At 34.0% G+C, this 12,389-nt stretch overlaps 1 protein-coding gene across 1 annotated transcript; it reads left to right on the top strand.

The window, feature by feature from the left end:
• The first annotated feature begins 9,741 nt into the window (after positions 1-9,741).
• LOC7484482 (berberine bridge enzyme-like 15) lies at positions 9,742-11,673 on the top strand. Its single transcript, XM_024580952.2, has one exon. The coding sequence runs from the start codon at positions 9,797-9,799 to the stop codon at positions 11,393-11,395; it is 1,599 nt and encodes a 532-aa protein (XP_024436720.1). The 5' UTR covers positions 9,742-9,796; the 3' UTR covers positions 11,396-11,673.
• Positions 11,674-12,389: the final 716 nt, after the last annotated feature.

A 12,389-nucleotide genomic window follows, 5' to 3' on the forward strand; every position in this document is an offset into this window, starting at 1 on the left:
CATGATGGGGATCTACTCTGATTTATCTGTCAGTGGTATTATACAAATATCATTTTAACAAAAAGATTTTATTTTGCTCATTATGATATTGCAATTCAATGACCTCTTCTAACTTCTTATAGTAGTCAACTTCAAACTCATTAGAAGTCGATCTCTTAACACAAACTCCACTATTATATGTCTTTCTACCCTTATCATACTTTTCAATATGAAACACATGTTCATTGATGAAATATTTGTTATAGCACTCCACCTTTCTTTCAGGATCCAAACTTAGTAAATTCAAAGTAACACTAGCATTCTCTTCCAATTGATAAACCTGATATATGAATTACATCTCCATCACATTTAATGAGAAATGTGTAATGAAATTAAATTTTCCAAGAGATAAGAATAACTAAAGAGTCTTACATGTGTTCTAAACCGCATGGAAAATTATTCATCTTGTAATCAAAAGATTTGAGATTCAGTTAATTGTAAGTTTTTGGATAGTAAAAATTGACAATGTTGCCTACAAGAAATTTAACAATCTATCAGTTTATGATAGTATGAAAGATAAATTGTTTGAAAGTAACAACATGTGGAGTATTATACTTATTGAATAAATGGTCTCAGTTCATCGCAGCCAAATAACACATAATTATATGCTTGTATGAATTCTATATCTGTCAAATATCTTCTCCTCATAGTATTTCTTGGTATGAGTTATGCAGGATGAGAGAATATTGATATGTTCCCACTCGAAGGCACTTCCCTACCATCATCATTCCTTGAAACACGGTTGATTCTTGTTTTCAAGTGAGGATTGAAATAGTATGAGATAAATGTTGAGATCTCTTAAACAATATAAACCTCGTATATAGAAGCCTCAACAAACACCTTGTTTTTTACTCTCTTTTTTAAGATTGGAATTAAATGAATGTTTTGAATTAAAAAAAAGATAATAAAATTTTAATTACGATGCACATGTAATCCCTATCCTCTCAAATAGATATATCCATATATATTGGATTGGGCCTCCAATTTTTACCTCAAATGATAGATGTATGAGTAGTTGCTTCATTAAGTAAAAGAATGATGAAAAGAATATCATCTCAAGTTTGCAGATTGTTTGGACGATATTCATTTCAAACATCTCTATATATTGTGTCTGCTTTGGGCTTTGTGACACGTGACCCATCAACAACCAACACTATATTTTTATGGTGACAAAACAAAGATATACCCATTCTAGCCTTGATGGTGTCCTTTGTCTTTCCTTTCACGTTCATAACCATGTTGAAATATTTCCTAACACATTATTTTTAATGTGCATGACATCAAGGTTATGGCATAGAAGATTGGTCTTTCAATAAGGAAGCTCCTAAAAAATACTTCGCTTTACCCAATTGTGGGTCAAATCAAAACTAGGAAATTTTTGCTTATTGGATTGAAAACCACACACAATGTCATCGTACTCCAACACCATATCATACAATTCTTCACCCTAAAGTAGCGAAGGTGTAACATCCTTTTCAACTCTGCCAACAAAGAAGTCCTTTCTATACTTGTGATCCGTTAGCAAAAACCATCGGTGGAAATAAAAAAGGCATTTTACCACCACTTGTTAACATAAATGCCTTGTTATTTTCCATACAATATGGACATGTTAATTTTACATGTGTGCTCCAACTAGAAACCATTCCATACACAAGAAAATCATTGATAGTTCGCATCAAAGCTGCCTTCATCTAAAAATTTCATGTCCTCGACACATCATATGTCAAAGCCTCAAATGACTACAACTATTTCAACTCATCAATCAACAGACGAAGACAAATATCTATATTCTGACCCGGACTATTAGGGTCGAGTATGATCGTAGATAAAAACATGAACTCTGATCTTAAACACATATATAGTGGCAAGTTATAAACCGTTAGTATTGTTGTAACCCATTTTTGGGTCCCCACAAAATATATATAAAAATATATAGCCAAAGGAGGTTAGAAAAATAACAGGAGGCAGAAGCGCTCAGAAAATGGTTGGAAAATTGGTCAATGAGGTTAAAAATACAAAGATTGGATTTTTGACAGTATATTCTTGAAGGAGGAAAAACCTGTTGAGAAGAAAAATTTGAATTTTTAGGAGAAATGCCCAAATTTGGATGTTTATGGACTTAATTGGATTTTTAAATGAATTTATAGGAGATTTGATTGTAAGAAAAATTGATCTTTAAGTCAATTTGGGCTTTAATTAGAAGAAATTTAAGTTCTGGGGCCAAAATATATTTTTTAGGAATTTATTAGGTCAAATCAGGGGTTTAATTGAATAAATATTGAAGTTTAATGACCAATTAGGGGTTTAATTGAAAAAACCGAAACCAGGGACCAATTTGGAAAAACCGGGTAAATAGAGGGGGCTATTTTACTTTGGTTCAGGGGCCTAATTGAAGAAATTGGAAGTTTATTGATCAATTGAGGGCTTAATTGCATAAATCAGAGGCCAAGGACTAAAGTGAAAAACGCGGCCAACTATGGGGGTGGAGATCGAATTTGGCAGGGATACAATTGAAATGAACAAGAAATGATAGAGGACTGATTTGAAGTTTGGCTCATTTAAATGAAACGGCCAGAACGGTGTCGTTTTGAACGACACTGTTCATCTTCCTCCTTCCCCCGTTGAACAACAACAGAAGACAAAAACCATTTTCAAAAACCGTCCCGCCTCTCTCTCCTCGTCCCCACCGAAGCCCCACACCTTTAGACCACCGAACGGGTCACTGGCCGACCAGCCGTTGCGTGATTGAAGGCGCACCTGCTCCATTTTTTCCTATAAATAGAGAGAGACCGAGAAGAGGGAGAAAAAAACGGACAGAAGAGAGGGGAAGAAACGAAAAAAACAGAGAAAAAACAGAGGGAAAGAAACGGGCAGAGAGGAGAGAGGAGAAAAAAAGGAGAAGCAGAGGGGGAGAAAAGGGAGGAGATTGAAGAACGACACCAACAGAGTAGTTGAGCCACCACCGGTATTTTTTTTCTTTTCCAGAACAAAGGAAATAACCGAGGAAGCTACCACCACCACCATCATCAACTTCAACTTTCTTCAGAACCAGGAACCAGCCGAGGGGACCAGCATCATCATAGACTTTTCCTTCTTCAGAATCAGCTCCCCAGGCCGCCGCCGCCAGCGCCACCCTAGAGCCACTGCCAGCTGCTGCCTCCCTCCCCTCCCTCCCCGTAATGGATAACAACCCTGTACCGTGAGAAGAAGCAGAAGAAGCAAAAAAACAGAGACAGACAGAGGAAAAGCAGAAACAGAGGAGAAAGGAGGAGAAGCCGCCGCTTGGAACCACCGTCAGAACCACCGGAAGACATTGTTTCTGCCACCAGGTTTGTCCCCTTCCTCGTCGCTGTGCAGACCATTTTCTCGCATTTCACTGTTCATGTCAAATATAATTCACGTGAACAGTGAAATGCTATTTCACTGTTCACGTGAAATATAATTCGCGACCTGGTAAGGCCTGCTGGGTTCAGCCCAGCCACATGGGCCGAGCTAGGTCCGGCCCAAAAAAAATAAAAATAAAAATAAAAATAAAAATAAAAATTCTTCAAAAATTATTTCAAAAAATATGTGATTTTGTTGTAATTTTATTACTGTATTTTGATCAATACCGGTTCGTATTTTTATACTATAACGATACAAATCCGGTATTAAAATACCCGGTTTTCGTCAAGACATAAAAAATAAAATAAGTTAAAAATGTTTTGTTTTCGTGCATACGGCCTAGTCTCTCCAACATATATATATAAATATTATAACATCATATTTTCACACAACAAAGGAAATTTCAAAAAAAATAATATATGTATTAGCATGCATTTTGGCTTTAATAACCAGTTTATTCAAGCCATGAGAACTAGGCCAATATTTCAAAAATTCTAAAAAAATCTTTTTGTCCTCTTTTAGTATATGGGATTACGAATTTATACGTAAAACGTATTCCTGAAATTAAAAATATGTTTTTTTTACATAGACGCTAGAACGGTTAGGTTTTACCCGATAAGATAAGGACCTCCTTATTGAGGAGGACTTTTCTTGAACCATAGACGGACCCACAACTAGAAATACAATAACACCTTAAGCTTTTTTATCAGACAATCAAGCAATGCAGCTTACCTTAGGTAGGGCGTATTTGGGGTGCTAATACCTTCCCTTTACGCAACCAGTCCCCGTGCCCGATCTCTGAGACCAGTTAGGGTTCTTAATGACCAAAATACTAGGTGGCGACTCCCACACCTTTTTTCACCGCTAAGAGACAAAGAATTCCTTGTCTCCCCACATTGACCAGATATATATCCCCCCATACATTCGAGGGTGGACGATCGCCGCGATGTCGCTCACGTGCGACAAGTATCACCAACCAACAAGGATAAGAAGCAGCAATGAACAAAATGGATTGAATTTGTATGTACATGACCAAGATGCACATTTCTTAATTCCACTGAAATCTAAGGATGCACCCTATTAAAATGTTTACAGACTTCACCATCAGAAAGGTGCACCATCATTCCATCCACCATATCATGTAAATGATGTCATGTCATGTGTTTAGTAGAGTTTGGTGACATCAATAACATTTGCAGTTTAGGTGTGATTAGGAAGTATCTAAGTTTTCTATATGCTAAAAGTCCTTCCCCTGTCAGTTTTGGGTTTATAACGAGCATGCCCGCATGTTTTACACTCGGTCAACTTTATATTTTTAAGGTAGTACAACAAGTAGAAGTTTGGACACATGTAAATTTTATGTTATCTTAGGACAAGGAGTTTCATCATGGATTTGGTAGCATAAAAGTTATCTTTCAGCCTATTCCCTTCAGGTAAAATGCTTTTGCCCATTCAAGAATTCTATTATAACCGGCCTCACTCAACTCATGATCTGACTTGACGGTGAACACACGTGCAATAACCGATAATTTATTGTGATTTGTGCACCTATCCCATAATGGTTCGTCAGAGTCTTTCAAAAGATCAAAAATCTTGGTCGCGTCTGCATTAGGTTCTTCATCTATTATTGGACATTGATCGACATAACTTTAATTCATTCTCATCGTATCCATAACCATATTTTGATAAGGATTACTATTGTCATCTACAACTGCATACACGTTGCTAAAACTAGAAGTTAACCCAACCATCTTTTCTACCATGCTTCTCCATGTGCAAATTAATACACGTATCTCTCCATGAATCTTTTTTGTAGAAGATTCATCATTACAACATTTGGATCGATAAATTTTTTATTTTTACACCTTTTATATGGACATCTAATATTACCTCCACTAATATTTCTTGGATTAGATTGTATATAATTAATAAAACCCTGAACCTCATTACAATAATCCATCATACACAACCATTCTGGTGAATCTCGATACATCCATGAACGATCATCCATTACTTATGTCAAACCTATAAAGAATATTGATGACAACATGTATTAATTAATTACGTAAACTAAATAAATTAAAGAATATTGGTTTAACTTAAACTTGTTCAAACTATTTTAATAGTTCAACTAATTCATTATCATTTATCTACATAAATTTAAATTTCTATACATTTACTAAAAATATTAACTCAACAATAAAACTGATAAAACATAAAACAAACCCGTTAAATAAACCATTTTTTTATTTCATTACAGAACACCTAAGTCATAAATTCAAAATAAATTTCATCAATTTATAATTAAATACAATTTTATAAAATCTCAAACAAACCCTACCATGTACAAATCATACATTCATACACCAGATTTCTATGAGAAAAAACTATAAAACAAGTAAACACCCAAATAATAATCTACACACACGCACACACTATAGAAATATGTTGTTGCACCTCGGCAGATGTTTCAACCAGGGGGCAAAATAGAAAATCAGAGTCGCCACTTAGTAATTACAGGAAACAAGGGATTCTAAAAATTAGCACTGGTTCTAGAGATTCAGATAAGATGTTAGTTATACTTAAGGAAAGAACAATATCACCCTTACAACATCCTTTCTTACGAAAGATTACCTTTATTATGTGTTTTTTTTTTTTAATTTATCTTTTTGATTGTCATCAATTATTCTAATTGTTTTTAGTTTTTTTCTATTTCTAATTTTATGAAAAGTTTAACATTAATCTTTAAACATGTTAAAAAATGACATCAATTCTTTTAAAATAAAAAACTCATTGAGTCTTAAAAAGGAGTTTTCGCGAAAATTGCTAAAAATATTAGTGTTGTTTGATTTGAAATCTAGACCTGGGTTCCTTTTTAAAAAAGAAACATGTACTTTAAATTGTTTTTATTTTTGTTGGTTTTTTTAAAACAAACCTAATGCATATCATTCTCTCAATCAAAAAGGTATTTAAAAATATGATAATGATTATAATTTAAAGTTTTATTTATTCAGAAATATATTAAAATAATATTTTTTTTAATTTTTTAAAAATAATTTTTAATATTAACACATTAAAACGATTTAAAAACATAAAAAAAATTATTTTAAATTATTTTAAATTTTTTTAAAACATACGGTTTTAACAACGTTTCAAACACTCTCTTTACTCAATGCAAATTATTAAATCCTATGAGCTGAAAATATTAGAATTATTTCTTGTATAACAAAGATTAAAGTATTTTTTATTTAGAAATATATTAAAATAATATTTTTTTATTTTTAAAAAATTATTTTTTTATATCAGCGTATCAAAATAAAAATATAAAAAAATAAGTTTTTTAAAAATTAAAATTTTAAAAATAACGATTTCAACAGCTTTCCAGACACTTCCTTTTACTCAATGCAAATTATTAAATCGTATGAGCGGAAGATATTACGGAATTATTCCCGGTACATCAAAGACAAAATCACTGGTTTATTTTGTTACGAAAAACTTCTCAACATTCTCAGCCTTCTCTCATTCAAAAGAAAGACCGTGACCAATCTTCATCTCTTCTCTTCATTGTGGCTGTCTCTTTCTCTTTTTGTTGTGTTGGCTATGCGAGGAAGACCATGGGTTTCGGGTTTGATTTTTTCTGGCGGCTCTCAGTCCTTAGTCGCCTCCTTTGTTCCTGTGCTGGTATTTTTTCGAGAGTGAAGGATGGAAGCTTTTGTGTTGTTGGTCTAGGATGTGGTGTTGTGTGAATCCTTTAGTTGAATGAGAGGCTGGTAGTTCTGAAATATAGTATCAGTGATTGATGGTTGGCTGGTGAGGGAGATGATTGGCTGGAGAGATCAATTGGTAGTCTATTGAGGTGTTGTGGTTATGGTTAATCTGGACAGTGTTGGTTTTTGGTTTGATCCGGGACTGGAATGGCAATGGCAACGGTCTCTGTGTGGGAAATAAGAGGAATGGAACTGGGTAGTCATGGCGTTTGAAGGAAATGGATCATGAAGGCTCTGTGCATGGTCAATCCTTTTAGCTGAATGAGAGGCCCCCCTGATTGTCTCTTGTTCATGCCTTTTTGAAGGAGAGAATGGAGCTGAAAGTTTGGGATTTGACGCAGGAAATTCTGTGATTTGCAGGAATTCCATAGCTGATTTCCAGGAATTGGGAGATTGGTATCTGGACTTAATTGCTTAGGACTGCAATCCAAAATCTGAAATTAATTGCTGGATTTTGGGGTTTAATTGCTTAAGAATCTGGCTATAGTTGGTTGGGTGATTACAATCTCTGGAATTAAAAATTGAATGAATTAATCCAATTGGACTAATATGATTGAAATCATTGAATCAATTTGGACTAAATTGAATTAAATGGATTGAAATGGACTGGAGTAAGAATACAGGCAGACATTCCTTGTCATTACAATCCTTGGATTTTGAATGTTTCCAATTTCATTCAACTTATCCTAAATCATCTTTCTCTTTTTGATTATATCCCTAATTATACAAATTTGATCAATCTAACTCTCAATTCTGATTTTTCTTCAATTAAAATCTTCATTAATTTCTAATTTGACTATTCAAAATCATTATTGAACTTCGAGTTTCTTTCACTCTTTAATTTCTTCAATTTACTCTTTAATTCAAACTTCAATTATTATCAAAAAATTTCCAAACTTCATTTTCACAAACTCAATTATCAATCCAATTTCAAACCACAGCTTTTACTTTTCGAGATGATTGTTTACTAGGAACTGCGTTAAAAATGAAAGTGAATCATGCTGTACATACTAGCTCATATATATATTAATTTTTTTTGAGTTTAATACATATTATTGTCAAAACAAAAATAGCTTTATTATATTTTTTTTCATTCAAGTGATTTGAAATATATTAAATGAGAAGAAAAAAAAGAATCACGAGTTTATGAAAAAAAGAAAAGGTTTCAAAGCATACCATAGAAGGTCTTTAATGTCGGCTACTAAAAGAAAAGTAAAATATTGCAATAGGCATAAACTCGATGTTATAGTGGACAAGTGCGGGGTTGGTTCTTTCTCTGGGCCAGGCTTTTGTATTCTTGGAGGGTTTGTAATTTCTTGGAGGCTAACAATCTTCAAGAAATCCTCAACCGCGAAGTATTCTATATTAGTTTGCTCTCAATTATTATTCATTCAAGATTTCAAAGTTTTTTCTAAGGAAAACTAAGGATGGAGATTTCAAAGTTTTTTCTAAGGAAAACTGATGGAGTTCTAGATAATAATGTAGATAAAAATTCCTTGCTTATTATAGAATTAATAACACTATATATATATATATATATATATATATATAAATAACCACTGCAATGTTAGATAATAATATAAATTATATCTCGGAAATTTATCTATAATTTAAGTTGTTGGGTGGAGATGATTCTTTGTCATTGTATCAGAGCTTTGATAATCAAGAGGTCACAAGTTCAAATCTCATTATCTCCATTTATTTTTTTTTTAAATTAAGCACAAAGTTGTGTGAATCTGTGTAAGTTTCAAGTTCAAAAAATTTTCACTTGAGGAAGTGTGTTAGAGAATAATATAAATTATATCTTGAATTTTACTTAATAATTTAAGTAATTGAATTGAGATAGTTCTGGTTGGAAGCACAATTGCGGAATTTCAAACAAGGGTGGGTCCAAATTGCAATGCTGAAATGGACTTTCAACTCAATGATACTGCTGACAAGAGGTCAAATTCTCTTAATCATAACTTGAAGAAACCTAGTTTTGAAAGAAGAAGAAAAAGAGTCGTAGAATAATTATTATAAAACATAAATAAGAGATGACTTTTAATTAATACCAACCAAATAATATATGTGTGAATGGCAATCAATTAAGAATTTTAGTTTAAATTTCTTGATTGGCTGCGGGGTAGGACTAAAGTATGCAAACGAATAATGTTCTCTCCTACCAGTGAGATTTTCAATAGTTGCAGAAGCAGGTTGTTTCAGAATCTCAAAGGGTTGGAGCCAGTATGAACTCTATAATAGCCCAACACATGTAGCGCCAAGCACTAAGAAATGGTTAAGATCATGTGAATGGAGCAATATAATGAGAAACCAAATGGTGACCAGAACAAGTTTCCGTCTAGTTTCTGAAGAACCCCTTAGAAGAAAAGTCAGGTAAAATATTTATCAAAGCAGGAATTTCACATGGGAAAAGCATAGATGACCAATATCTAGGCCCAAGTTTCCTGTTGGTTGTTGAAGATATAATAAAAATCATTACAATAAGGCTTACATTTAATCCCTGATTAATGTGACTCATACACATCAAGATTACTATATAAGTAATCTTGGGGCTTCTGCTTTTGATACACAAGCCAGGGAGATAGAGAAATAAGCAGGCAAAAATGGTGCTTCCAAGTGCTTCCATTCTTTCAATACTTGTAGTCCTACTCCTATCTCCATTTGTATTTTCATACCCAATTCAGGATAGGTTTCTACAATGTCTCTCAACAACTTCAGAATCCTCCTTTCCTTTCTCCACTGCCTTGTACACTCCAATTAATAACTCTTCATTCACCACAGTTTTACTTTCTACTGCTCAAAACCTGAGGTATATATTGCCTTCAGTGCCAAAGCCAGAGTTTATCTTCACACCATTCAATGAATCCGACATTCAAGCAGCTGTTGTTTGCTGCAAACAGCTTGGAATTCACTTTAGAGTTCGGAGTGGAGGCCATGATTACGAGGCTGTCTCTTATGTCTCTGCAATTGAATCCCCTTTCATTATTATAGACCTTGCCAAGCTACGGTCTGTTGACGTTGACATCGAAGATAATAGCGCTTGGGTTCAGGCAGGCGCCACAAATGGTGAACTTTACTACAGGATTGCTGAAAAAAGTAAAACGCATGGTTTCCCTGCTGGCCTTTGCACCAGTTTAGGCATGGGTGGGCTCATTACAGGTGGTGCTTATGGTGCTATGATGAGGAAATACGGCCTCGGTGCTGACAATGTCATCGATGCTCGCATAGTCGATGCTCAGGGCAGGATTCTTGATAGAAAAGCCATGGGAGAAGAACTTTTTTGGGCAATCAGAGGAGGAGGAGGAGGAAGCTTTGGTATTATTACTGCCTGGAAAGTAAAATTGGTCCCTGTTCCAGAAACTGTAACAGTCTTTACAGTTACTAAGACCTTGGAACAAGGCGCCACTAAGCTCCTCTATAGATGGCAGCAAGTTGCTGACAAACTCGACGAAGATCTCTTCATTAGAGTTAGCATTCAAACAGCCGGTACCACAGGCAACAGAACCATCACAACTTCCTATAATGCCGTGTTTCTTGGTGATGCCAAGAGACTCCTCAGGGTAATGGAATCTAGCTTTCCAGAATTGGGCCTGACACAGAAGGATTGCATCGAAACTACCTGGCTCGAATCTGTGCTATACACTGGCAGCTATCCGAGCAATACACCTCCCGAAGCTTTACTTCAAGCAAATAACGTATTGAAGAGCTACTTCAAAGCCAAGTCAGATTTTGTCCAAGAACCTATCCCTGAATCTGCACTGAAAGGTATTTGGAAAAGGCTTTTCAAAGAAGAAGGCGGTTTCATGATATGGAATCCTTTTGGTGGAATGATGAGCAAAATCTCTGAGTTTGAGACTCCTTTCCCCCATAGAAAGGGTGATCTATTCATGATCCAGTATGTAACTGGCTGGCAGGATGCTTCAGGGGATGTTGGAAAGCACGTAAAGTGGATCAGGGAGCTTTACAAGTACATGGCACCTTATGTTTCCAAGAATCCAAGGGAAGCATATGTGAATTACAGGGATCTTGATCTGGGCATCAACAGGAATACTAACACTAGCTTTATTAAGGCAAGTGTTTGGGGTGCTAAATACTTCAAGGGTAACTTCTACAGGTTGGCATTAGTGAAGAGCAAAGTTGATCCTGACAACATTTTCAGGCATGAACAAAGCATCCCACCTCTTCCACTTCACATGAGATAGAGAAGTTGAAGAATAACGCAGGGCCAGAAAGAAGGGTGGTTAGATCACCCTGTTTAGGCACTTTTCACAGAACCAGCATCCTTGATTTATTGTAATAATTTGGTTGAATAAACAGTAATTGCAGTCCCAAAATGATGTGTAATAAGCAAGCTATTCTGTCATGTAGCAGTCGAAATTTAGTAGAAAGACGTACAATAATCGTGGTTGTTGAATCCTCGATGATGATCAGATCTAAATTATTTAATAAAATACAGCAATTTGGTGAACAATTTACAAAATATTGAATAATATGCTAATGTGCCTTTAATGATCCACTTAATGTAGCAGTCGAAATTTAGTAGAAAGACGTACAATAATCGTTATTTACTATATAGCTCGATACATTATAACTTTTAGAAAACTATAAAACTAGTGTTAATATATAGAGAAAATTACCTTGAACATCCGGTAGTTTAGTTTTTTTTTTTTTCACTTTGTCTTCATTAAAAAAAAAAACATCTTGAACTTTATAAGTTTATAAAAATTTACATTGCGTAAAAAAGTCAACAAAATAGATTTAAGTATTTACAAGTTTTTCATTATATTTTATTTAATAACTAAAAACCTCCTAATGCATAAAATTAACAAAAATGCCAGTCAAAGTATTGTAAAAAATTCTTCAGAAAACCCTAGATGAGGGTATTCTAATTGAAATCAAAATTTAAATCTAGATATTCTAATTCATCAAATTCATTTAGAGTAAAAGACATTAATTTTGATTTTGTGTTTTAAAATTTAATTTTTCAGTTTAATTAGATTGGACTTTGATTGTTGATTGTTTAGACAAATCAAAATGAAAAGAAAGAAGGGAAGGGATATAATGGATGAAGAAAGGAGAAGTTGTATGCTTGTGTTGTATTATATATATGAGAGTATATTCATCTTTTTATTTTATTTTAAGCTTTGAATTGATCAAGAATGTAAAGTGTACATTTTGAAAAATAGAAATAAAATG

This window comes from Populus trichocarpa, chromosome 11 (assembly GCF_000002775.5).
Source record: "Populus trichocarpa isolate Nisqually-1 chromosome 11, P.trichocarpa_v4.1, whole genome shotgun sequence".
Classification (NCBI taxonomy): Eukaryota; Viridiplantae; Streptophyta; class Magnoliopsida; order Malpighiales; family Salicaceae; genus Populus; species Populus trichocarpa.